Genomic DNA, 27,676 nt, shown 5'->3' on the forward strand with positions numbered 1-27,676 from the left:
AATACGGGTTTAGCCCTTTAAACATTTGTATAAAATAAGTGGAAGTAAACTGGCCTTGTGTGTTAAAATACGAACAAACATGACTGTGAAGAAAAGGACATTGGCACCTGTGTTTACATTACAGCAGAGAAATTTAAGGAAGAACAGAGTTCTAATTAAATGAATCCAGAAGTATAAATCTTATAATTTACTCACAAAAATCTTGCACACATTTAAAATGATTACAGTAACCAGGGTACATTGCACCACATGTATTGTTGCTTTTAAAATTTTAAGTAACTTACTTATAGTAGACTTAAAATAAGAATACCCCCAGAACAAACCACCACTGTGCAAAATCATGCATTTAAGAGTGCTTTCTCTATTCAGTTCATTTCTGTGATTGTAATTCTTGGTTTGGGGCCATGACTATGCCTATATAAATTTGAGGAGTGATTGAGCTAATTGAAAGCTGATCTGGATTTGACACCTTTGGCAATAGCCGAATAGAAATTCTTTTCAATGGCCATAAAGTGGTATAAAAGAGGTATAAAGAGGAAAGTAAAGGCATTTCTTTGAACTGGTTTGTTAATTTATGAAAAGTGGCAATAGATTAGTGCACTGCTTCTTTAAGATTAATGAGTTTTTATATTCATTGTTTTAAGGCCTGAAGCAATTGAGCCAATTAGTCTTACCTTATTGAGGGGGCAGATATTAACAAACAGAAGAAATCCCTTTCGTTACCTTTAACATAAACATACTATGCATTTAACTGCAACATTATATAAAATCCACATCAGCATTCAGTTAATCACATAATCATACTAACTGACTAGAGAACAAAAACAAAACTCAGAACATACAGTGAGTCTCCTGGGTCAGGACTGAGGCACACTGCCATAACTTATTTCCAAGATTCACTGCTGCAATGGAGAGCTGGACCTGAAGCAAGCCATTCCTTGTGCTTGTGCTCCCTCTAGTGGCATTTGGCTACAGAATGCACCAGAATCAATAAGACAACTGGACTGTCCAAATCCCTTCAAAGGCAAATCAGAGGACTTGCCAAGAACAGGCTAGTGTGCAGCATTCACAGACAGTGCAAAGTGTGCGTTCTGCAACCATGTTGCCCCTGCTCAAAACTAAACATTTACTCACCTCATAGTGCCAACACAGTTCTAATCCTCAGGACTGAGTTATTTTTGCATTCTATGCAGGAATGTTTCATATTACAATGACAATTACGGAAGAACAATAAAATTTTAAATGAAACTACTTGAAGACATTCGTGCTAACTATTCTGGACACGTCCACCTAATGCATACCACCGCTGAATCCAGACGGAGCAGGAGAGGGTGAGGTAATCGTTACCGATGGTGCCAAACTCAACAGAGGCACTAAAGGCTGGGGTGGAGAGAGCAATCATACAGGGAACACGTGCTCAGTCACACTTTGCCAAAAGAGGGCCCTGAGCAAAGACTCTCTGTGGTGGCGGACAGCAGGCCCACAAAACAACCGCAGCTGTTTGCCTAATTTCGAGAGGAGCAAAAGTTTCATCATTCCACCTATCTCCCGGCCACAGCTCATTGCTTTCTGGGACGTCATCACCTTCAATTAAAATGTTATGCCTTTCAATTCCCAGTTAAAGGTCTCTTAATTAGGTCTAAATCAGGACTAGTGTGAATCTTTAACCATGGCACATCTGTCAGGGGAAAAATCAACACAGACACCATCACAAAAGAGCACTCTTTGAGTTACCTGCACCTGCTGCTACATCTACCTGCATGTTTTGGCAACCAATGTTTATTTTTTTATGCATGATAAGCTCACTGAAAGCCTCTCACAAATTCACATTCATTCTTTTTTTGAGGGACAGAGCAAGAATTCATGACCCTCGGTGTGTGCTACAGTGAACTGCAACTGATGTGGAGGCAGGGGGTAAGAGTGTCATCTACACGGTTATCTACACGGCCCAACCTAGGGTCCATGCACTACAATGACAGCAACACTTCCGGATACCCACGTCACGGCCAAAGAGGTTTATCCACATCTCCGGGTTGTCAAGCAACAGGCCAGGGCACCGTGAAGAGTCCAGTTCTTGTTTATTAAAAATGTGGCTTTGCTGTCGCTCAGTTTTGCTGCGCAGAACGTCTGCACTCGGTTCCACAGTGACGTGAGGAGCAAACTCACACAGTTCATCTAAACCCCACCCAAAGTCACTAGCCTCAGTGCGATCTCTCCGCTTGAAAATGCTACCTTCCGAGACTGCCCACCTCAGGTGCTATCTGTTCAGGTAAAGGGGTCAGTGGCCAGTGTGGGGGGGCGGTGGTCACAGGAGGGGTACGTCTGGGGGAGGGGGAGAGGGGGGCACAGTCACAGTGCCACACGAACACAGGGGTGCTTGAGGCAGACAGGCAGGATCCCTCGGTTGATTTGGTGGAACTCCACCAGCTGCAGAAGGTCGATGAAGAGTGTTTCACCGTCATCCATAGTGTAGTACTTCCTCCCACCCTCTTCACACTGTGACATGCGGACAGCGGGTTACTGACAGTCAGCCAAACCACACAGTCACGCTACTGATATGCTACAGAGAGCTGTGGCACGCCAACTGAGGCGAAATGAGTGGAAATGGAACAGACTGATACTGAGAGACAGAACAGTTCGGCAGGACAGACAGAAGGAGCAGATGATGGAGTGACGCAGGCAGAGAGAGAAAAAATCAGAAACACAAACGGTGGATATCACAGAGAGACAGACACAGACAGAGATGAAGGGAGACAGACAGCTGCAGTATGTACAGAGACAAACAGTGAGAAGCACAGATAAAAAGACTGATGATGGAAACACAGACAGACTGAAAGAAACAGACCAGCTCACCGGGATGACCAGGTAGTGCTTGGTCTTCAGTTTGTAGCACAGCGACAGGACGAAGCATTTGGCATGCTGCTGGCTCTCTCGGATCAGAAACATCCTGTGCACAAACACGCACATACACACATGCAAACACGCATTGACACGCACATAAATACACACAGATACACAAATACACAGGGAGGATGTTGTTACGTGGCTGAATGTGAGGGACAATGTCCAGAACAATGAGGAGTGAAGCACAGCCACCAGGCGCTCACCCATCCACAAGCCCCTGTTCCTCAATCAGCCCCTGTGCCTCTCTGCGTGACACACCCCCATGGAACCAGGCCTGGGTCTGGTGAATCACTGCAGAAAGACAAATTCAGGCACCAATAATCAATTCCCACAGATGACAAGAAAACCTAGATTTTCATTTCGCCATTGTCCAGTGCAGGACCAGGTTGAGTTTGTATTTCGCTATCCGTCTAGTTTTAAAGAGTCAAACACCTCTCCAACTCAGGTCATGGGCCTTTTTTGTGACGTCAGTGAAAATCTTGGTGCAGGTGTAGGGTGGCACTCACAGGCACTGTGGGAGCTTTGGCAGGCGTTAGGCAGACTATAGCGCAGGGCGGTCTTCTTCTGTTGAAGCAGAGCCAACAGGACAAGTAAAACACCTGACACACAGGGATGACCATTCCCTCAGTCACGCACTAATCTCTGCCCGTTTCCCTCTCCTCTCTCTCTCCTCTGCCCCACTCTTTGTGAACCATCATCTTTAACCTCTCAACTTTACCCTGTCCCCCACCCACCCTTTACTTCTGCCTTTAAAAAAAACCCTTACATTCCTTCTCCTTCCCTCTCCCTCCCCCCCTCCCCCTCTGTCCCTCTCTCCCTCTCACCCTCCAGGTCTGTCCCTCCTCATGTTCAGCACTCTGGGCTTCTTTGGGGTTCTCAATCACTCTCCCCCCTGACTTTCCAGAGAAATCCATGGCCACCAAGGAGGCCTCCGACACACAGCGCTGACAGAGACATGGTGAAGAACAGTAACAAACATTAACTGACCACAAAAGGGACTGAAGCCCTGCACTGGGGTTGCACTTGCATTCACTTGAAAGAAAAATTTAGACAAATGTAGGTGACAAGTGGCGGCCATTATTAACCCTACTTATCGTTCACTTATAGTCCTAACTAGCCAATTGAATACTGTTAATTATTTTTAACAGTTTAATCCTTCACAGTTAACCATTTGAATCCTTAGGCTGTTTTTTTTTTTCCACACAGACTGCTCACGTAGATTAGTCTCTCCTAAAGGAGGCTAAGCCATTGTTATGTTAAGGCTCTGTTTGAAGAGCTCTGACAGCATTGCCCTTGGCGATACATGTGCTTCAGCGTCTATGACAGCGACTAGGATTGTGCCAAGATTGTGCTACAGGTATGTCTCCCACCCCCCCCCCCCCACCCCCTACACACGCAGACATGTCTAGTGCTGTGCTCTGACCTTGGATCCGTGTCGCTGTGTGCTCTCCTGTTTGCGTGTGGACTGGGAGAGCTGGTAATTACACTGGAGCTGCATCCCGTACTGCAGGGGATAGAAAGAGGCACAGCATTAGGGACAGCTAACACGGCTTTGCCTCCGCAGAGCAGATGAAAGGGGCAACTGTAATGTGTCTGCAGTGTGCTAGCTGGACAGCCTCTGCTCCTGGCCCACCTTGAACAGCCTGAAGGCAGTGGTCCAGCAGGTGCGTGTCTGCTCATTCTCTGCACACAGGAGCTTCATGTCTCGCGAGCGCGCACGGTTCTTGCAGGGCTGCAACATGCGCCACACCAGCTCTCATTAAGCATTGATACCATGTGCATACTGTTTCTTACAGTTCTGCAGTTTACTCAGTGGGCTAGAGTGCTGCTCAGGGCTCTACAGTCCTCATCGGAGTTCTGCATTGTTCTGCATTACACAGTTTCCATTAGCATTAGTTTCCATTTTCCATTACAGCGCTGCACAGGGTTCTACAGCTTCTATAAGGGTTCTGCACTGTTGTTCAGCAGCTTTCACTTGTGTTCTACAGCCTTTCTCATGGTTCTACACTGTTCAGCATCTACAGTTCCAGAGTGCTGCTCAAGAGTCTATTGATTTTATCAGGGTTCTACATCATTCAGCATTTCCAGTTCTTTTTACAGCATGGCTCACCATTCTACAATATCAGCATGCTAAAATGATGCTCAGTAAGAGCTCTAGGCTAATTACTGAGGATGTATTGGCCTGCATTACCTTGATACAGAAAGTGAAGTCTGAGGGGGCCCCGTACAGCTTGCGGCTGTTAGTGACTGTGTAGATGTTGAGGTCTTCCAGATCAGCCACATACTGCAGGTGACGCGGCTCCTGGATGGTACACACAGACAGGGAGTTTCTCTCTAGGGCATACCATTCCGATTTATGCAAGTAACCATCACCTCTCAACCTGCTTCCTTGTTGTGTTAGAATCAAAAAGCCTTGCAACTGATTCTGAGAGTTCACGTTAGGTTGCCTGACTGGTCCGCGGGGGGAAGTGGAGGGGCTGCGAATGTGACTCTACCTCCTCCCTGCCTCCGGCTTCCAAAGACTGTCATCAGCGCCATCACTGAAGTTAATTAACATCTCATTACCTCACATCAACTCACATCAAAGCCGCTAATTAAGCGCTCACCAAATCATGACAGTCCATCAGTGCTCATTTCACAGCATGGGATACCACACAATTGCATCAGACTGCTGATAGTGAGGGAAGGGGGATAAGGTGGGGGCAGCACTTCCTACTGGGGGGCTGACCTTGGAGGAGCCCTTTGTGGAGCAGTAGAGCCCGGACCTCCTCAGGAAGAAGCACACCCTCTTCCAGGGCTTGCGGTTGAGCTCCCGGACGTGCAGGAAGCCCTGAATCTCTGGACAGCTCCCTGAGTTCAGCAGGTTCTGGTGGGGAGGGCAGCGCTTGTGTTCAGTACGAAATGCCAGCACACTGCACTAGACCACAGTGGCCACAGACCTGAAGGCAGACTTTCTCAGTTCCCTGTTCACCGTGTTTGCAATAGAAGCCACAACAGTCACTGCACCAGTTTAATGGCTTTGCAGAACAGCTTCCCTGCAGTCAATACTCTGCCTGCAGTTTTTACAAAAGCACCAATGTAACATTGAAGTGGTAGTACATTTACTCCATACCACCCTCATATGATTGCAGCTGAAAAATTAACATTTACAGTTTAGGTATTATCATTTTGTTTAATTATGCAACCAAGACATGACTGCAGTGGTTTTGTATTTTAGAGCTAGGCATACAAAACATGACTGGCACACTGTCTTACCTGGATGAGTTCTGATGATGTCATGCCTTTTGTCACATCAGCGCTATCTGAGATCATGTGCTCTGGGAAGAATAACTGCAGAGAGAGTGCAGAGAGACGCTGCAAACCCCTCAAACATCACATGGGTCCTTTGAGTCTCAATGAGCTATGAATGTCCAGAACTGCCATTTATTCTCACTAGGATTGTGTAACATTTAATGTAAAGGAGAAGAAGAAGGTCAGAGCAGAATAACAACCAGTCATGCATGTAAAGTCCAGGACAAACCGTAGCCACAAAAAGAGGGATGAGGAGGGCTCAGTACCATGGGCTTCTTGAAGAACTCATATTTGGCATAATTCTTGCGGAACAGGAACCTGTTGTCATCCTCTAGAGGCCAGGTGGCCTGTACCTCTACCACTGTCTCATGGTCCTCCAGGCAGCGTTCTGCAAGACACCACAGACAGAATGTGAGGACAAACTAAATCCCAACGTTTTTTAATGATGAGATGGCATTTTTATGCTTTCCCCCTTTTTAACAACCCTATTCTGAACCGGCTGATTGGGTTCATCTCACTGCAAAAGCCCCTGCACCTGCACAGGAGTGCTGAGGCAAGACGAATACTATCCACTGATACACGCACACGTAAATGGCTACTTTTTGCACTAGAAGTCACAAAGGGCACTACAGTCCAAGATCTGGATGCAGTACTTATCCTTCAAACATGCAATAATTCCCACATCACACCTGTCCTTCCACAGTTTCAGTGGCTGCCCATAAAGGAAATGATTTTTTTCTAAATATGCTGCCTCACATTCAAAAACGTCCATGCAAGACCTAATGTCTTATGGAATCTGTCCCATAGCAAATCCAAAATTCCCCAACCTTTGCCCAATTTGGAAACATTGTTTCACAAGAACTTTTTACACCTGTGTGGATAATGTCAATGTGTGTCTTGATTAACTACAGAATTTGCTGATAACATTATGAGGTGAGTTGTGTTCCACAAAAACGATTAAATAATAAAATGAATGGATGAAAGATAAAGGCATCATAATAGGCTTCATCTCCAGTTATTGTCCTCATTGGCAGTGATCCTAACCTGCCTACCATTCACCATACCATTCAGGAGGTTTCAATGTCATCCCATACTGAGTCCCATGCTGCACTTCAATAGCCGCTCACATCTCGGTCCACCTGCAGGGTACTCTTTACAAGCCTTACCCAGTCCAAGGTTTGGGTAGAGCTCGATCAAAGCCCAGCTCTCCTGGTCTGCGCAGTGTGCTGTCTGAACTAGCATGTGGCAAATGTCCCGTGCTGTGGCCCCTGTCGGCACCCAGAGGGACCGGCTGCGGCTGTCCTCCCCAAACACCTTCACTACCTGCAAAGATGCAGAGACAGGCATTACTCAGTAACAAGCATATGTACAGACATACCACAGACAACTGGCAGAGAAACAAATGGAAGCAGGCAGCAGTTAGACACTAAATCTCAGCATGCAGACATTCAGCATTAAGTCATTTACAGATATGGACAGAATGTAGAGCAGCAATGTGGAACCGTATCTGACAGCAATTTCACAACTGTGAACAAAGCAAAAAAATCCACAAACAAGAATCCAGAGTGAATGCTCCTTCATCAAGTGACCACCAAAATAAAAAGTATCTGTTAGGTAATTAAGTATCCTTAATCTCTCTTACCTGAGATCCATCTCTTTCCCAGTACATGTTCCCCTAATACTCCACCCCATTTCCTCCCTCCATTTCTTTCTCTAGTTTCTTGTCTCTCTTTCTCTCTCTCTCTCTCTGTCTCTTGCTCTCTCCCTCTCCCTCTCTCTGAACCCAGCTTGTGGTTTCTCCACAGAGCCAGTTAGGGTGTGGCTAGCAAGCACCTGTGCCAGGTGACCGTACAGAAAGCAAAACAGGTGCAGGTTAGCGCAGGGTCAAGACCAGGTTCACACTGCATGCTCGCTGTCGCGCCGTCTGGCTGCATGGCATCCGGCTCCCCCACAACAACCAGTCTGACCCGAAAATGTCACCTACCAATCAAGGAGCCCAGACTCGTTCTCTTGCAGCCGGCGGGTAGGGTTGATAATAGAGACAGCGTGTATTGTTACTTTTTCCGCTCAGCTTGAAGGGCTAGCGTGCAAGCTCACAGAGAGAATAGTCTACACATTCTTTGAAAGGATCCCCCTGTGATTTAATATCCTTTGTCTTCTTTATTACATTCTAGAGTTGGACTTAATGAAATAAGAAAAAACACAAAAAATCCATTCTTGCTTTTTGACTAGAGTTTGGGGGAACAGAGTGATGGCTGCTGTTAGGTTGGAGGGCTTACTGTATGGGGAGGGGACAGCCATTGATCAATAATCAAAACTGACGTTCAAGACTCTCTTTCGAACAAAAAGGGTTTTTTTTAGATATCATGAAACAGCACTGAACACTTCAAAATATACCACCTCAAACAGTGACTTGCACAATCCCCTCGTAGTTCACAGCCACCAGGGCACACTGGATTCCAGCAAAACATTAACCTCCGACAGCCCTTAGTATGAACTGTCACAGATAATTCCATCAAAGCGAGTGTTATAAATGTTGGAAACGCAGGTATGACAGTACTTCGTATTACAGCACTTAAGAACATAACACCTTTCAGCAAAGTTTGACTGACAGTCATTTCACGCCCTGCTGCTGTTCCTCTATAATCTTTTCCAGGAACTCCTCTCTGACCAAGTCGTTAGTCAGTGCAGCAAATAGCTCTTTGACAGCGAGGAAGACATGCTGGCAGGCTGTGCTTCTCCACTTCACGTCAGGATCCAGTCTTTTACAAATGGCCCTGCTGCGCTCCGAAATTATTGAACATTACGTCTGAAGAGAAGCGAGCAATTACAGGCCATTCATTTCTACTGCTAGTAGTTCAAAAAAATGATGTTCCCCCGGAGCCCAACCACTATATAAATGTATGGTATCTTGAAAGGCACTTTGTCTGTCAGTGCATTTGTCTTTTGTTTTACAGGCTGCTTGAGCATTTGTAATCACAAGTCTTTCAGCTCTGGCATTCATAAAAGAGTCCCAAGTGGCTCAGGTGGCGAGTAGTTTGCTTTGAGTGCAGGCTTAGCCCTGTGGCTTAGGTTTGCTGACAATGACTGGAAGCCCACAGTGGTGGAATAAATTGGCAAACTGGTTGGCCAGGGCTTCCTTGTCTCATGACTTTCAGGCAGGCCGCAGTTCGTGAGGTGCCTGCGAGTTGCTTTAATAACATCAGGAGAATTACGGAGAGTTACGGAGCAGCAGTGTAGTAAAGTGGTGTAGGAGCAGGACTCATAACCAAAAGGTTGCTAGTTCAATTCCCCACGGCAGCACTGCTGCTGTACCATTGGGCAAGGTACTACCCACAATTGCCTCAGTAAATATCCAGCTGTATAAATGGATAACATTGTAAAGAAAAAACTGTAATTGATGTAAGTCGCTCTGGATAAGAGCATGTGGTAAATGCTAATAATGTAATGTAATGTAAAGAGTAGCACCCGCTCCGATGTAGTGCGCTATATGACCCATTATGTGAAAAAGAGCTATTGGCTGTATGCAAGTGTATCGAAGAATTCTATTCGTCTCACCTCAGCCTGGTGGTGATTACAGTGAGACCTATCTAGGTTGATTCCAAAAAAATCAGTTGCTTAAAGGAGAAAAAATGCATGAATGCATAATGCATAATTCAATGTAATATTAACATGTTTTGCTTAGACACAATGAGCATTTGCCAACTTTGGAAACCCATGTACTGCTTTTAGCTTGAACTCCTATTGACAAACTTAGGATCTCTTGTGATGGTTTGCAATCTGATTTTAACAGTCTTTGATATGTTTACATGGGAGTTTCAGCACACATGCTCTTCAGTTTGAATGTGCATATATGCATTTGTGTCTATACATATGAATTTGTGTGAATGTGTGTGTGCATGTGTGTGTGTGTGTGTGTGTGCGCGCATTCGTGTATGTTTTGCAGTTGTGTGCATACAAGCAAATGTACATGGATATACCTACTATGTGTATGCATGCCAAATAAGTATGTGTATTTATGCCTGTGGGTCTGTCAGTGTGTGTGCATGTGTGGATATATATGTACCCATGCCTGTGTGTGTTGTTACGCACAAGAACGTGTCTGTGTGCAGTGCAGTGCAATGCACCCGCTGTATCTGCTGTAACAAACCCTTGGAGGCATTGGCTGTCATGCTGTGCCCAGGGCTAGAGGCTGACTGCTGGAAAACACAGCCCCAGTGACAGCTCGTCAACTGCAGCACTTAATTATAGGGGAGCAGCCCACGTCATTCTCAGGGGTGACAGGGTCCCTGAGGGCCACAGCGCCGGCACCATGCCACAACATACCTGCACAACCGCACTGCAACACCTGACACTTACTTCCGCTCTCTGCTCTGATCCAGACAAGCTACCAATCCCTAGCGCAGCCACACTCTAAAGCTCCTTTTCAGGGCGGCTTGCATTTCCCAGATCCCCTCTGTGTACATCACTGGTGTTTGCAGCTTGGGTACTGAAAATACGTCTAAAAATATACTACATTATGCATTGAACTATGTTATTTTTACATTAATTTTTCTGTTTTCCCACATCTGGAAATTCCTTATCCAAAACATTTCAAGCTTAGCAAGGCACTCATTTCTGCAACTGAGTTATTACCATCCAATTCCAATCTTGATTATTTAAGGACCAAAGGAATAAAAAAACATTGTAGTGCTATTTTGATTAATTACACTCTCACGTCTCCCAGCTGCTGGGTTGAGTATGTACAAAGGGGCTTTGGAAAAAAAGCCACTAATTGCTTTAGATATGAGATCAGCTGGTGCTTGAATCGACACAGTACATCCAGTCCCTTCTGCTCTCTGTTGGCACAGGGCTGATCAGCTGCTCCTCAATGAACGCAAAACATTTTTAGGATGTAACTGTGACACTGGGGCAGCGTTACAATGTTACTTAACAGTAGTGAGAATGCTCTGTGCTCCACTGGTCCCACACCCAGCCCCGCTCTCACTCACATGTGTGCCACTTGCAGGAGCTGAGCCCTGTCCCAGGGGAGAACCAATCTGAACAGGGGAGTGGGCGGGGCTGCAGAGCTCTGGAAACGGATTGGGTATGGATGGCAATGACGTGGCCTGTGACTCCTCCCCTTTGGATCTGAAAAAGCATAGACAGAGGAACACACGTATACTCTTTACCTTGACCCCAAAGGCCATCGCATCTGGCTCGGTATGTCTGTATGTCTGTCATGTTTATCTGTCTGGATGTTGGCATCAAAGAGCACAGTAACAACATTACACCATTTAAGGCTGAAGCTGAAGTTGAATTAAAGGGGTATGGGTTTGCATATCCACTAAATGCCAAATCCTGTCAAACCTGGTGATGATACAGAGGCTACTTTCAGCTCAAAGTGGGAAAGCAGCCTCAATTTAGTCTTCATGCAAGTAACAGCAGTGTTGCAGCAGTGGCATTCATTGGTGCAATACATAATCACATCCTGGCAGGATTACTATACGTTTAACATAACTTATTGCATCTGACAGAGGTTCGGTCCACCCCTTTCACAGGTGAGTCATTGTGTCCCTCTTTGAGTCAGCAAGTCTGTCAATAAGTCAGTGGGCATGCAAGTCCCTGAGTCAGTCTGACTCTCACGCTCTGTGATGCAGTACCTGCTGTGGTTTATGCTCAGTGGCAGGGACCTGCGCACAGTGTTGCCCTGCCCATCTGCTCCTCTGTCCCCCTGTCCCTCTGTCCTCTCAAAAACTTCTCTCCAAGGCCCTTCCACCTCCATGTCATTCTCTGGGGCAGACAGGCCGTTCAGAGGAGCTCTGTTGGCAGCTTTAGTCACCTGGTCTGTAAGCACAGTGAATCAGTCAAACAAATTCTTTGTTCTGCAACACTAACACCTTCATTATCTAAATTATTTCTATATTTTATATATCTTATTTTTTTAAGGAACACATATATACTTACATATAGATAGATAGATAGATAGATGGATAGATGGACAGATAGGTAGAGTTCAAATAGAGTTACGTAACTAAGAATAGGATTGTGCTCACTGTCACGCCCAGTAAAGTGGCACAAACAATCTGAGGTACGTATTGCAACCCAATTTAAACAACACAAACAAGAGAACCAGTTTCTGTGTGTGTGCAAGGCACAGGAGTTCTGTGCATCTTTACCCTAGTGGAAATGCATCTCGGAGTGTGTTTACGCTACTCTAGTTTTTTCAAATATGCGGAACTGTCAGTGTTTACAAGGAACTAAGGGAGGCTGCCAGTGCAAGAGTGTGTCTATATGTGTGTGCGTGTGTGTGAGAGAGACACGCCTGAGTCGATATGTCTGCATCAACACCAGCTCCCCCACCAACTTGTCACAACTTGCCAATGTAAACAACTTCTGTTATTCAACATGAAACAACAGAGAGACAGGAGTCCCCCCTATGAAATCAGTTTCGCCTCTCTCATCTTTCACAGTGACTTCCCAGTGAACCAGGAAACTGGCTGCACAGAACTGGGAAACACACCAGTGGTTTGTTGGTGTTCCATTCTTTAACCCTCCATTAGACAGAAACAAGATACAGCTCCAAAAGGAACAGCCACATTAGGCACAGGCTGGTGTTATTCTCAGGACAGGGGGCCAAATTCTCACTGCTTCCTTCAGCCATTTGAATTTGTTGGGTGCAGGTCACCATGGCAGTCTCTCAGTGTGTCATTCTGCAGATTTTGCATGCTTGTGCACAGTTGTAACTGTATCTAGACTGAAGCATGCATTCCTCTAGAACCCTTGATATGTTATGCTTTAGGAGATATCAATGCAATTCTCCACAATCAACTGCTATTTTTTATAAGAGTAGTCCTAAAGTCCTAAAAAGTAAGTCCTGAAAAGGTCTGGAATGAAGAGGCATCACAGGTGAGTGGTAGTCCTGAGAGGCAGAACACCACAGAAAAGGCTGTATGGATGCACGCATACAGACAGAAACAATCGAAAACAATTACTCACACGCTGACTCAGAGGTGTGGGCTTTTACTGCTTCTGCAGGTAGACCAATCTCAGCTCTCCCCCTGTTGCTGTGCTGAAAAAAAGTCTTGTGTTTTGTCTGACTAAAGAATGTAGGCTGGCTGCACAGTCTTGCAAGGAACAAATTGCCTGGATTAGGTAAGAAGGGTGAGGTAATTGCCTGATGCCTGGATGGCAAACAGCAGGGGGGAACAGGATGTTAGAGCTCTCTGTTGGAGGCACCACAAAGGCCCATTGTGTTGGAGAGTACTGCCCAGTGCACCAGGTAACACAGGCTGACTCCGGTGTCCATGCATGCCTGTGTGCGAAAGAGGGGAGCAGCCATACTCACCAATTAGCATGAATGCACTGTGGAGAGAGGTCAGAGGGTGCCAGTGCAGATGTCCTCTCCGTCTTAATGGCCTCTAATTTCAAACTGCATAAACAGAGAAAGCCGACGACAGTCACCTCCGCAGAGATGATCTCTGCTGTGTATCTTCTCCCTTTCTGGGCTTAAACATACTGCTGAGACCCATTAGGCCCACTGACTAGATTTGTCTTACTTTTTCGCAACCACCAAGGGAAGCGCACACACATCTACAGAAGGTGTCATTACTGTCGACAGAAGTAACTGTTGGTAGGACAGAGAGCAAACACAGGAATGTGCACAAGCACTGCTATGCTATGCAGTGCATGGTAATTTGCCAGTCTCATGTGTGCATTTCCATGCAGAAGCAGTGTATGTACTGGAAAAGACCTTTCTTAAAGAAACCCAACAGTTGAAATACTTTCATCTCTCATTATGTAAGACCAAAAACGCAAACCCATGAAAGTTTTCTCATATTTCCTATATCGAGGGTGAGTGCGTTGGGATATGAGTAGCTGGTATTGTTTGTCTGGTTGCTGGCAGTTGACAGTGTGCGTATGTGTACGCGTGTGTAGTTTCCTGGCTGCAACACTCCTGCATTCTTCTGGTGCAACAACAAGCAGCTGCCTGGCCGTGTACACAACAAGCCCGTTGCTTGTATCTGTTTAATTCCTGTTTTGAGATGCACTTGTGAAGTCTGTTATTATCATTACTGTCCTGTGATCGCACACCGACAGTAGAGCTCCTGGCTGGGCACTCCTGTCATTGTTTCACCCAGTTTTCACCATGCCTTGCACACGCTGAGGGAATCTCCAACACTTGACGTGTCCTTCTGTATGGGTCTGTCCTGTGTCATGAGATTCACTGCAACTGCCATCATGCTGTGGATTTTCAGGCTATGAAGTATTGCGTAACTTACGGGCTTTATTGAAAGCTTTGTTTAGTGGTTATTTTCTGACATGTTCAGTTTCAAAGCTGTGACTGTGTCAATATGCACACAAATCCATACACACTTTCTGAGACAATTTACTGATATTCATTGATATTTGTAATGCTATTCTTTATTTACACTTCTGAGTGCATAGGCAGGCGGTTTCTGTGGAGACGGGAGTGTTTGTGAAAACTTCCCAGGTGTTTTGTCAGCAGTAGTAGGGATGACTTCATCGGGAAGAGAGCAGCGCTGGTTTCCCAACGCTCACCATGCTCTTTGTATGCAGGTACACTACAGTGCAGTACAGTAAGTCCTGGATGAAATCAAGACAAAGGGACTGCTCGTCCCAACCCCCTGCCTGACTCATTGCCAACACACCTCAGACTGAAACTCACCTGCCCCCCTCCCATCTCATTCACTCACACCACTCTCTCACACAACACACATACAGACATTCATGCCACACACACACACAATCCAGAGCTAAGAAAATGGAGAATGTCTCCAAGAAAACAATGTACTTTAAATTCAAAAATATTGTTTCAAATCTTTTTCCACTAAAATTGTCTAAATCTATTTGAAGCAACCAAACTGTATGATATCTGATATATGCTATCACAGAACAATATTTTTAAATATTATTTCAGTGTTCTGTGACCACGACGACGACAAATAACACAGATTTGAATCGCTATTTGTTTCTCTGTTTCTGTTATTGCTTATGTACTGGCAGTTTAGTTATCTTATCCTCAGATCAATCTGAATCCAAGCTTCAGTTTACACTGTTAACTGAAAGACTTGGAAGACTGGCTACATCCAGAGGTGGTGGAATGATGTTCACAATTGTTATAGGTATTACATGCTTAAGTTATTTATTGCAACACTATACTGTTGTAAAATACCTGTCATCCAAAACACCCGATTCATTTATATATTTGGTTTCAAACTGAGAAAATCATTTCACAGATTAACAATGTGAGAAATGTGCTAAATTTAACATCTGTTCACACAACAGTTTCATGTGTGTGACTGTCTTTCCGGACTAATTGTTTAAATGTTTATTTACAATCAGCTACAGCCTAATCAGCAAAATCAATCAAAGCATACATAGGCTACAGTAGATGCACATATAGCTAGACACCTTCAGCTGTTATTCTGCAGTGACCAACACAGTGCATACAACTGCAAATAGGTAAATATAATTTTTGCACTAGAACATCACACAGACTTAGATATCTTGTTTTATTGATATTACACGTAAGGTACTAACAATGCTGAACACTGCATCGAGACAATAAAAGGTTTTATTATAATTTGTTCCTTGTACTCACTTGCTTGAGTGTCATTTCAGTGATACTTCCAATCTGTTAGAAAGTCTTCTCGCCAAATGGGTGTTTTAAAAATGTGGACAAATTACTACAAATCGTGCGTTCTACGTAGTTTGACAAGATTGAGAAAACCAGAATTTAGAAAATAATTTAAGAGCAGGCTATATAGTCATTCTGAAAAGATAGCCTATCTCTCAACCTGCCTTCATGTGGTGTGCTGTCATACGCTGAATCTCGCACGCTCGATTTTGGTGCCCTCCACTGAAATTTCTGCCAGAAGCGTGAAACACGAAATGAAACGAATGTCCACAAACTCTTACTAATGAAGTCCGCCTTGTTAACACATAGCTAGACAGCACACTCATTCACTCACTCAGCAGACGCACATACCATGTGTTCCTGTAAAGAAATATATTCGGCAGCAATCAAATCTGAAAACTTTAACTTACCTTCTGACAAGGAGGCAGTCAAAAGCAACAGACAGCGGGCTTACTGATCAAATAAAACCGGGAGATCCTGTTCCTTACCCGTCATTATCTTAGCCTCTCCCACTCTCGTCACCATTGCCCCGCGCCTCTTACCCTTGGGAGGAGCTACCGGTTCACCTGAGAGGTGAGCGAACAGACAGTGCTTTTCTCGGATGCTCTGACAGATGAAGTCTTGTCCTGAATGTTGATTCTGGAATTACACTCACCTTCTAGGCAGACTGCCGGGACGCTGGATTAGTTTTGAGTGACCCAGGTCGGCTGTTGCTGGCAGAGTGCGCCCGAAGGCCGTCGATGTAAGATGTGAATCCTGTACAAGTTTCAGAAAGGTTTTCCTTTTACACTGTTTAAACCATTAATGTTTGTTCTACATATCGTCGTTAAAGTAAAAGGTTTGATTAAAGTTTTACTTGGGAAAGTTCCCGGAACGTCCTACATGTTTAAAATTTTCCTTTATAAAGCTATTTTCGCCCTGCTTTCTTTTGGTCAAAATGTGGTTGTCTGTTGAGGTAAATTCTGGATAAAGAGTCGTGTTAACGCACAACATAAGACCTGGTTATTTAATTAAAAGGACGTATGTGTTGCGTGAATATAAAAACTAGAAAGAATTCAATTTCCACGACTCAAAGGACCAATTCTGCCATCTAGCGGACGATTTGATCCTGTCCTCGTCTTTCAAGGCCTTTAAACCGTCCGCGAGTCCCAGTGCAAGTATACCGCCATTTCCGCATGGAAAGGACTTTTTCTTAGAATCAGCGATCATTTCTCGTAGTCTTGAAATCATCGCAAAATCAGGATTTGTTCGGCAAAGCTTTAAACAGTGTAAAACGACCCTTCCCGACAAAATTATTTTAATACACACACAACTGTAATAGAGATCTTTATTATAGTGCATTTCTCAGATATTACAGAATGGGTTAAAAAAAAAAAGCTAAAACCAAACGGAAATTAACGTTTTCAAGGAAAAGAAAAAAAAAAAAACATATGCAGACCGTTTTTCCAAATTTTACAGATGATTTCTCAAACTTAAAGCTTCACGTCTGAACCATGGCAAATGAAATGTCTACGTAAAATATATATATTTATATTTAAGTTAATATATTGACTTACTTCTCACTTTAATTCAAAAATTAAGGATTTTTTTTTTTGCACTATGGCTTTCACGGTAGACAAAAAAGGCCAAAATGTAAGTAATGAGGATCTTTGAGTCATGTATACTTGCCCACATTTACTAAGTTTGGTGCATGTTGCAAAAATAACTGCAGTTCTCCAGTTGTGCACAGAAAAAGGCCACCACTCCCCTTTGAGAGATTAGTAACGGGCTGTGAATTTAAGGTGATTCAGACACACATATGCAGGCCATGGATTGTATTAGGGTCACCAAAGTGGCCTTTTTATTTACACTACGGCCATCTTCGTTCCACATTACAGACTGCAGACAATACCTTCCAGCTTCCTCCAATCATTATGGATTTGATGGACGACATCCCCATGCACAGGTAATTGTGTACTGCGTTAGTACAGATCTACAGTGCCTGTGACAGATTTGCGGACAAGATGGTTGATAACCAATCAAAAAAGCACATAATCAGACAATAGTCCTCCCCAGCTAAATCTGAAATGAGCTGCCACTTACAATCATGTAGGGTGGCTTAGGATCCTCCCTACCACTGCAAGGGGAGGGAATGTTCACACAGTACACCTTTCTGATGGATGTATTCACGGTACACTGACCTGGTGTTGTGAGGATTACAAACCTATGATGCAAAACAGCAGAGTTTAAAGCTAGAAATTAGGGTGGGGGTGCAGTAGTGTCTCAATCAATTCCCAAAAAATGACTGCATAGGAAACCAACAGGTGTCTGTACCAGCATATTAATTATTGGACTGTGGCAAGGGAAAGCAGGCAATGCCTGTCTTAAAAGCGCATTTGAACTTAATGACAATGCAAAGTACAGTGTTGCTTTTGCTCTTGCTCTTAATCCCAGTGCCTTCACAGCACCCTCTACATGTCACTCAAAGCAGTGTGAGTGGTTTTGGCCTAAATCCTGCATCACTGTTAACTGCCCCCTTTCCACCACCCCCACCCCCATTGATCAAGACATGTGGGTCATTTTGCATTTGATTTGCAACTGTACACCTGGCTCACCAGACCATACTAATGAGGCAGGTATTCTGTACAAAAAATCTAAATAATAAAAATAAAACAAATTAAAGAGAAGAAACAAAGTGGGAGCAGCTCTCTGAAAAGGCCTCACTGTCCCTGGATACAGCTGTGCATCAGCTCTCTTCCACATAAACAAAAAGCGCCAGTTATTGCATTTTCCACGCCGAGTCAGGAAAAAAAATCAACTCTTTAGTAAGTACAGGAGATCCCACAAAGTACGTTTTCTACACACCAGCTGAAAAAAAAATGTTCTGAACAAATATGCCACCCTACCTTTATAAGACTGCTGAAATGTCCACCAGCAGCTTACGCAGTTTCTTTAACTCCGCTCCACTAAACTCACACCTGTACTGAAGGCAAGCTTGCTCCACCACCCTCTTTCAACTCCTACAAGGTTAGATTCCATAGGCAATGAATGGACTGGCAAGCCGAATCATTCCATAGACTACAATAGAGCCACACCATGACATGATTATGCAGCGGTGAAGGTTTAAGCAGTCTGGACTAGTGGAGGCCTGAGCCCTTTGCTATACCACTTTTCTTCATAACTTTGGAGTGTGCCTTCATCACACCAGAGACAAGCAGGCAAAATCAGTACTGTAAACCAGATGAGTGGTACTGCTCAGTTTCATTTGGTTTAGCAACTGTAGCAGACGCAAGTACTGAGCAGTACTCAACGCATGTAACATTTCTAGGAAGAGGTCAGAGCCTCCACAGGCCAGCAGTCTACTTAACTTAGTAAAGCCTGTCAAATCCTGCCAGTCTTTGTGGCTAGTAGCTTTGACAAACAATACCTTGCACAGCAGTGGAACAGCAGGTAGTCCCGACCACCGCAAACCCAGCAGGTTGTCTGCGGCTGACAGTAAAAACATCTGCCAGTCTTCCAGAAGCGTTAACATCAACATGACTTAAATGACCCAGAAGAAAAAAACACTAAGCTGTACAAGATGACAACACTTAACATAATGGAGTTTTTAATTCAAAGCAAACTGGACAGTTGGAAATAAAAATATTACTCATGTGTTGACTTGTGCTTCATGATCTCTCAACAAAAAGCAAAAAAAAAAAAAAAAAAAAAACAGGTAGTGTTCATAAGAGCCACAGTTGTAGGTTGTTGGTTTTTTAGTCATGGAGGAGAAAACAGCATGATTTTCAAATGATGCAAAGAAGAATCTAGGATGGAAGCCTTTTCTTATGTCTCTTCCAACCTGATACAGGTTACGATGTGAGGGTAGGGCAGAGTTTCAAACCAACAATTAAACATGCATGTTTCTCCAACACTAACACTGGTGGTGTAAATCAGGTTTTTTTATATATATTAAAAGATGACAGTACTTTGCATCCTGGTTCTTTCTTTGCCTTGTGAAAACCATGTTTGTTGCAACACCGGGGAGAGGCGTGCCGAATGCTGTTCTAAAGGAGGACCAAGAGGAAGAGGCGCTCAGAGAGCTGGACTGCTGTTTCCACAGGAGGTGTGTAAAGGCACACCAGTACTGCTCCCACTGGCAGACACACAGACACACTCTCACACACAAACGCACGCACACACACACCCACACTGACACGCACATGTGCAGGGCAGCACCGGCCAGAGCCCTGAGGAGGAAGAGGCTGGAGAGAGACAGAGTGGTGGTGGGGTATAGGTAGTCAGGGCCAGGACCAGTGCTGCACCTGTCACACCGGCTATGGAATGGATCATTTCTGGTTCTTCAGCTGGTTGGAGAGCCAGTCCAGGCCCTCATAGAGGCCGTCCCCACTGGTGGCACAGGTGGCCTGGATGTACCAGTTGCGCTGGCGAAGGGCATGTAGGCCCAGCTTGTCTGTAATCTCTGCTGCATTCATGGCATTGGGCAGATCCTAGTAGGACAGGAGAGAGAGAGAGAGAGAGAGAGAGAGAGAGAGAGAGAGAGAGAGAGAGAGAGAGAGAGAGAGTGAGAGTGAGAGTGAGAGAATTCAACGAGGGAATAAATACCCACAGACTGAACACTACAGAACCGCACGTGGGTGTGACATGGGGAGTGCCACCAGGACAGAGACACTGACGAGGGAAGGGGGGGAGGGAACAGGGAGTGAAGACCACACTCTGTGGCCCTTTCTGCTGTGGGCAGCTAGGCTGTCAGCAAGGCTCACCTGCTTATTTGCAAAGACGAGTAGGACAGCGTCCCGCAGCTCGTCTTCTGCCAGCATTCTCGTCAGCTCTTCCCGCGCTTCGTTCACACGCTCCCTGTCATTACTGTCCACCACAAAGATCAGTCCTGAGAAGCAGAGAGAGACAGAGAGGTGAGGGAGGGTCAGGCTCCAGTCCACCAGGACCACAGAACCTGCAGCTGCAGTCTCTCCCTCACCTTGTGTGTTCTGGAAATAGTGGCGCCACAGAGGCCGGATCTTGTCCTGACCACCGACATCCCACACTGTGAAACTGATGTTCTTGTATTCTACCGTTTCTACATTAAAACCTGCAGAGGGGAAAGAGAACAGGGTTAGCAGCAACACAGGGCACCGCCACTGCTCTGCTCATTATCTATGCAGATGTGCACGGCTACACTGCGGCAGGAGTGTTTTCCAGATGGCTGCCCAGTTACTATTTATTTAAACTGTAAAAAACGGCTGCACAGGGAGACCAGAGTTAAACAATAACCAGGTTTGAAGCGGCTTTCAATCTACTGAGGGCAAGTGGGGCCCCTCCTCCATGCATTCCCCAGAGAGAAGTCCAATTTCTGTGCATGTGGCAGAGAGATACCAGATAAAGAATTTAATTTCGACTTCAACTACTGAGACAAGCAAAGAAAACAATGTGTGTGGAAAGCTGCCAAAACAACCTGAAAGGTGAAGCAGCCGATGCAGGATATGTTGTTAGGAGGGCCCAGGGGTTGCACTCACCAATTGTGGGAATGGTGGTGACAATCTCTCCCAGTTTGAGTTTGTACAGGATGGTGGTTTTCCCCGCTGCATCCAGCCCCACCATGAGGATCCTCATTTCCTTCTTCCCAAACAGGCCCTTGAAGAGGTTTGCAAAAACATTCCCCATCTTGATATATCTGTGGAAAAAATACGCAGCGAAAGTTCAGTCACCTGACAGAGTTTAGGTCTACTTCAACAAGGCAACTATACAATTACAACGTTTTCTTTACAATACACAGCAAAACTGCAGATGCAAACACTGCATAAAATGTGGTGTTAACTAGTTTTTAACTTAAGTTCTTAACTTTCTCACAAGGTACAAACTGACAAGTGCACTCTCAAAGTCTGTACACACATATGCATGCTTATCCCAAACATTTAACTGGGGCTGACACGAAGGGTTGTTAGGAAAATCCCTGTACACTGCAGTACTTTACAGCGCATTTCCTGTATAAGTCTACACCCATTAGGCACACTTCAGAAAGCAATGGCTGGATCCTAAAGGTTTTCTGATGGCAGCTGTGATTCTGTTTCTACTCTGTCAGCAATTATCTACGAATGTATGACCACAGTTCACGGACCACTGTCATTTCCATGAGAATGTCACAGAAAGCATTCATTATGTACCTCATGCTCTAAAATGGTGCTGAGAAACACATTCCAGTAGCTGGTTCAGCCAGTGTTAATTTATTGTCTCTACTATATCCCCACACAGTGGCGTCTTTCAGTCTAAAAAAATAACACAGCTTTGTCCCCATACAGAGCTGTCAGATTAATAGATCACACATTGAACTCAGCTTTATTATAACTCAATAAACTAGCAGCTCTGTCTGTATGGCAGCTTCATTAATCCTTCCTTTCACTGGCGTAACAGTGGCGGTGCAATGCAGAGACATGGTTCCCGTCACTGTTTACCCAAGGAGCAAAGAGCAGGATCTGGCACTGAAGGCATACATGGCCCTCGGTTCAGGGAAACCTGAGGCCACTTCCTCATCTCCCATTGCTCAATACTCTTTAGCACAGAAGCCCAAAAAATTAGTCCAGTGTAGTTGCATTCTACATTTTTGTAACCATTTCTGATGTATCCCAAATGCAGAAGCAGCACATAACTCTTTCAACCTGCAGTTCATTGATTCCAGGTGAAACTACCAGCCCTGGTTTGCAGTGCTGGCCCTGAAAGACAATGGAGTTAAACAGTCACAAGGCGGGCTGAATTTAGGCCAGCACACCAGGAAAGAGGATCTTGTGCCGTGGCACCACTGCTGAGGAGGAAATGGGACAGGTAATGCTACACCTGTAAAATGATAGATACTAATGAGGAAGGGGGTCACCACTGCCACAAAGGAGTCTGAGAAGGTGTCACCAAATGTGCAGTACCACATTCCCTCTAAATGGACCTTTTAATGTCAATCCAGAGCAGTACTTTTCCAAAAATGTCCATTTAACCCCAGGGACACCATCAGCAGCATGGAATGGTCCCACCACTCTGGACCCTTACTGGTCGTTGTTAATATTAAAAGAAGGGGTGAAACAACAGTCACTGCTTCTCCTGTACAACATGAAAGAAATTTAACAAACATACTGACAGAACATACATTATTAATTGGTACTGTTTTTGTTCTGTTATTTGCTGCATGTTAGCTACCCAGCAACTAGCTAACACTATGGCTGAACTTCAGTAAGCCTGCTAGCTTGTATTCCACTGCTTTGAATAGTCAAAACCGGGGCAGTAAATTGAACTAGATTCAGCAAGATACTAACACTGTGATGGCTGTAATTGTCTTCTACCTTTTTTACCATCACTGCAAAGTGGTAACATCCCTACAACTACAAGTACAACTACAAGCATTCAACCACAGCAGCCTTTGACTGGAATACCCCCACTTCCTATAACCACATACAAAAATGAGTGTCAAAAGTAGAAGAATCTTTGCCCCCAGCTGTGCACTGTCAGCAGCCAGAACCCTGCTACCAAATCATGAGTTTCTGCCCTTGCCTCTGTTGAAAATGAATGATTCTATCGCTTTCCCAATGCTCAGGGTGTGTCCCTAGGGTACAACTTCTGCATGGCCTAATTCTTATCCAAACAGAATACTCATGAAAAAGGGGTACCTTCGCTGCCTGGATACTACATCGAACAGCAGAATCTGGAGTGTATCAACCTTAGTGTCAATTGCTTCTCACCGATTTCCACAAGTTTGTCAAAGCAGCTCAGCAAACTCTCAACAGTGTGCTACAGAACAATGCAGAGAACTAAGCGTGAAAAAATAAGACAATTTCAAGCTTTGACCAATAGTCACACAGAATAAATGTGTGTGATGGGTTGGAACAGTGACACATGCTTCCTGTAACCATTCAAATGCAATGGTGACATTGAAATTTCTCCCTCCCATCCACTCATGCACCAACAAAATCATATCTGTTGGATAAACCAGATGCAGACGCAATGCTAAAGCTTAACACAGAGTATTAACACTGGTGAAGCTGGTCTAGGTGCAGTGAGACATCATGGAAGAGCAGTGACCAATGCCCAAAAAGAAGATTACAAACCCCAAGCCCACCTCCAGAAGTCAAACTTCCCAGAACACTAGGATGGCTATATTTCTCATTTAAACTTTGTGTAACCATCTAATACTGGAAAGGAACTGCTCACCTTTCACTCCACAGCATATGCATTTTTAACTTGGTTTCCTTTTGACCACATTAAAATGCAGTAAATCCTGTTCAGACAAATAGCAAGGCCTCTCTTCTCCACCGTGGAGTACAAAAGTGACACAGGGTGTAGTAACACATTTGGCCTGTCTTTAGACTGAGTCAGAAGAGCCTGTCGGATGGCCTCGCCCCCCCCTACTTGCAACACATATAAAACACCTGCTTTACATCACGGTCCAGCACACTGTTCATCAGGAAGTGCAGGAGGAAAAAAAGTGTCCTCTGAGGAAACCATCTCAAGCACAACTGGTGGGGAGAGGAGGCTGTCATATTACAATGATCTGAATAATGACACCACTGATGAAAAACAGAACATCCCTTGGTGACATTCATCTGTTTGGGCAGTCAGCAGCATGAGGGTGGCTTTCATATTGTTGGGCCACAGCTTTATTCAGGAGCTCATTAATTAATAAATGGGGCCCTTGGCAATGAATTATTGAAAGTGCAGAGAGGAAAGGGGGAAAATGCTTCTGCATTCCTTGTCCCAGTCTAAATCTCAAATACACTACACACTGGATTATTCAGCCTGCCATATCTCACAAGATTAGCAACTGTGGGAGTCTGGCTAGACAAATGACCTTGCCTTGCATTACCAGTCTTGCATTTGCTGGCTGTAGAAGGCAAAAGATGACTTCTGTCTGTGACATAAGGCCCTACCTGACATCTTGCCGAATATATATAATGATTAAAGATTTTTAATTGGGCCCTTTTGATTTGTTGATTGGGCTTATGCTTGTCAATTTGCATGGTGTCAAATTACATAAAGGTTTTATTTCTGCAGTCTTAAAATGACATGCATCTGAAACATAAGTATTCACAAACATCAGACTATTTCAAACGCGTGCCGCTTTAAAATGGTAATACTCTAACCGCCTGTACCTCAGTGAGGGCTTGGATGATGAAAGGTTATGTCGATGGGCTGACACAGCAAAACTTAGTTTTGACAGAACATTTTAAGCACTATAATTTTTCTAGTCCATATGGGAATTAATTGGGTTCTGCAACAGACCAGTACTGTTCCCATGTCGACTCCAAGGCAACGTGACCAAAAAAACATGAAAATGTCAGACTTAAGGAATGGGAACACTCTCACCTAATCACTAGGGCCTGTATGCAGGAAGGAAGTCAGCAGCATAGAAAACTAGGATATGTTCCGTGTGGACATCTAACACATGTGAAGTATGACTGATACAGAGCCACTGGTCAGCATAAGTTCAATCTTTTTCTTCTGTGAAAGACCATTATCTGTAGCACATAAAACCCTAATTACCACACTGCTATTGAGGCCCAGTGTGGGTGGGGCTACCACTGCATCCTGTCATGAGGCCCACTCACTGTGAAATTAATTCAGCTCTCAAGTCTAAAGCAATCACCTCTTTTGGCCTGCTTCTGTAGCTACTTCTCCCCCCGCAAAATAATGTCATTATAAGTATGGATTTACCATCAAGTGCAACAGCCAATGACAAAAACAGTACATATAAAGCCTGAGTGAAACTCTTAAATGTGACCTCTAGTAAAACAAAACAATTAGCTGACAAAACAGGTTATGGTGGCTGTTGATGTAGCTAATTGCGGAGAATTGCCAACCTTACTTATGCAGACTTACCACTCCATTTAGACTAAATCTTCAGCAGACTGGGAAAATCCCACCCTCTGAATCCCTACCACACAGGGTAAGAAAATTAAGGATGTCTAACTCTGCCCTGAACTCAACAGCCTGTAGCACATCACATGATAACAGTCATTACCAACTACCTTAAATGGGATCAAGTGTGAAAAGGTAATTAAATGCATGTAAATTGAAGGGGTTATCACTTGTCTCCCCTTTGGTGACTTGTGAGTTCAATCCCGATCCCAATCATAACCACTCATCCATCTCCAAGTTACCTCAGTAGCTACGTTCCGTATCGCATTCCGGTCTGTATTTTATCAACACACTGTGATTCACTACAGCACACAGAACTATTTCTAGGTCTTTAACAAGGCATCACCAGTAATTAATTCAATTGTCATATCGTAAATTTCTGACACAAAATGTTAAATCTGCCCAACTTCAAAGGTGAAGAGAAACGGAAATTTCAAGAAACAAGTGTGTCAACATAACCAAATTACCGGTATTTAACTAGCTAAGTAACTTTCCTAGGAAGCCATTTAGTCATGACCTAGTCATTAGCTAAGGACAATCTTAACTCAAATACTAGTTATCTTGCTCGACATCTGCTTATATTCGTGTCGCTAAGAGTTAACTCGTCACCTATGTCGCTAAGTAGTGTTGTAATGTTAACCTAGAATAAGTAGTTCTATAAGGGCTGCTAAATTAGTAGCCAACTAGATAGCTAAACTCAATTCAGTCAGCATTAACGTTGGTTAGGTGAATCTGAAGAATGCGATCCACAGGGCCGTATCCAACATTATCGTCTGGCTGGCTATCTTCCTAGTCAATGAAGAAGCAAAGAGGCTAGCTAAGGGTTACCTTTACCACTCCATCGATGCGAATGACAAATTCGAGCCATTGTGTATATTCTATCAGATTAGACCCTCTTCTTTGTGTTATTTCTCGGAAATAAATTTTCTCAGATGGGCGTCGCTCCGAGTGTAATGTCTCGTATTCATGTAAACCTAGGAAGTAATTAGCTAGCTAGCAAACGATTAGCCAACGCTTGCCTGCTAGCCTGTCTTTACATTGCTAGATAACTAAACTACATAGTTTGCCACCGTTCACAGGACACGTGAACAAGGTAACTCCGTATAAATTCAGATACAAAATATGAAAGAAATGTCGGTATTTTATACGTTACCATAACACAAGTAGTTTCATGCTTGCTGGGTACAGATTACAGACAGCCTGCCGTTCGCTAAATTCCTCCAAGTTAGCTAGCCAGCTACACCCCATTCGACAGCTGCCGAGCGGACCAGTCGCGTATGATGCGGTAGAAACGATGATGCTAGTTGAACACATTCTCAACAAATACGGGGAAAGCACATACTCAAAGCTAGTTCTGTATGTTGGATTAAACACGGAGAAACACAGTACATACTTAAATAGTTTATATTCACCTCAGAGTCGCGGCTTCTGGATCTTTCTCTCGCGCTCCGCTTCACCGCTAACAACAAAATGGCGTCCTTCGCAAACCAGAAGAGAGCCGCGTCATGGACCCTACCCGTCATAAAATCTCCTCCAATCATGTCACCCGCAAGGTCGAAAAACACCGTCATCCCAATCAAGAGACCTATCGGCATGCCGGGAGAAATTGTGGGCGGCAGTGGGGAAGAATGCGGTCCCAGTTTTTTTTGCCTACAAAATGAAAGACGAGTCAGACCTCAAGCGAGGTACCTCGTCCCCGCCCCAGGATCTAATATTTCCGGCCCAAGGCGGACGTGGAAAGATGCCAACAAACCACCAGCCTCAGACTGCAGCACAAATTTCACGGAGAGTCCTGCCAGATTTGTCGTTTCACTGACATCTAATTAAAGGCGAAGAAATAAAAAGGAAGCAAGGGAAATAAACCTTGCGAATATACACAACTTCATAAGTTTCTCTGGATGAGAACGTCTGCTGAATGACGAAAATGTAAATATAAACACACGTGTGACGTGAAGAACACAAGGTCAACGT

At 44.4% G+C, this 27,676-nt stretch overlaps 2 protein-coding genes across 6 annotated transcripts; both read right to left on the minus strand.

Annotated features, from left to right (window-relative positions):
• Positions 1-316: 316 nt before the first annotated feature.
• On the minus strand, positions 317-16,318 carry grb7 (growth factor receptor bound protein 7). Of its 4 annotated transcripts, none has more exons than XM_036538295.1 (16): positions 16,246-16,318; positions 13,523-13,606; positions 13,174-13,241; positions 11,838-12,021; positions 11,187-11,325; positions 7,362-7,518; positions 6,462-6,583; positions 6,160-6,234; positions 5,633-5,770; positions 5,096-5,206; positions 4,538-4,636; positions 4,328-4,408; positions 3,729-3,848; positions 3,411-3,468; positions 3,108-3,195; positions 317-2,496 (listed from the first exon to the last, which is right to left on the minus strand). In XM_036538295.1, exons 4-16 carry the CDS (start codon positions 11,957-11,959, stop codon positions 2,229-2,231), a joined length of 1,578 nt encoding a protein of 525 aa, XP_036394188.1. In that variant the 5' UTR covers positions 11,960-12,021; positions 13,174-13,241; positions 13,523-13,606; positions 16,246-16,318; the 3' UTR covers positions 317-2,228. The 4 variants fall into 4 exon arrangements, with proteins under 4 accessions (XP_036394188.1, XP_036394178.1, XP_036394163.1 ...); XM_036538285.1 differs by having other exon boundaries at positions 13,174-13,246; XM_036538278.1 differs by lacking the exon at positions 13,174-13,241 and adding an exon at positions 2,854-2,947 and having other exon boundaries at positions 2,261-2,496.
• Positions 16,319-18,392: 2,074 nt separating this feature from the next.
• Positions 18,393-27,209, minus strand: LOC118775054 (ADP-ribosylation factor 1-like). Of its 2 annotated transcripts, none has more exons than XM_036524755.1 (5): positions 27,118-27,209; positions 21,328-21,485; positions 20,793-20,903; positions 20,578-20,702; positions 18,393-20,304 (listed from the first exon to the last, which is right to left on the minus strand). In XM_036524755.1, the coding sequence occupies exons 2-5, from the start codon at positions 21,473-21,475 to the stop codon at positions 20,143-20,145; spliced, it is 546 nt and encodes a 181-aa protein (XP_036380648.1). In that variant the 5' UTR covers positions 21,476-21,485; positions 27,118-27,209; the 3' UTR covers positions 18,393-20,142. The 2 variants fall into 2 exon arrangements, with proteins under 2 accessions (XP_036380648.1, XP_036380657.1); XM_036524764.1 differs by having other exon boundaries at positions 27,099-27,177.
• Positions 27,210-27,676: the final 467 nt, after the last annotated feature.

Source organism: Megalops cyprinoides, chromosome 1 (genome assembly GCF_013368585.1).
Source record: "Megalops cyprinoides isolate fMegCyp1 chromosome 1, fMegCyp1.pri, whole genome shotgun sequence".
Taxonomy (NCBI): Eukaryota; Metazoa; Chordata; class Actinopteri; order Elopiformes; family Megalopidae; genus Megalops; species Megalops cyprinoides.

What these genes read in the sequence shown, in the direction of transcription:
- grb7 (XM_036538270.1), bottom strand. An exon ending in CTGCCTTCAGGCTGTTCAAG is followed by an intron (nt 4,409 to 4,537) that starts GTGGGCCAGGAG and finishes TATCCCCTGCAG; the next exon opens with TACGGGATGCAGCTCCAGTG. An exon ending in CCAAAGCTCCCACAGTGCCT is followed by an intron (nt 3,196 to 3,410) that starts GTGAGTGCCACC and finishes GTCTTTCTGCAG; the next exon opens with TGATTCACCAGACCCAGGCC.
- LOC118775054 (XM_036524755.1), bottom strand. Translation starts at nt 21,475, where the DNA reads ATGGGGAATGTTTTTGCAAACCTCTTCAAGGGCCTGTTTGGGAAGAAG. An exon ending in CACCACCATTCCCACAATTG is followed by an intron (nt 20,904 to 21,327) that starts GTGAGTGCAACC and finishes TCCCCTCTGCAG; the next exon opens with GTTTTAATGTAGAAACGGTA. An exon ending in TCGTCTTTGCAAATAAGCAG is followed by an intron (nt 20,305 to 20,577) that starts GTGAGCCTTGCT and finishes CTGTCCTACTAG; the next exon opens with GATCTGCCCAATGCCATGAA.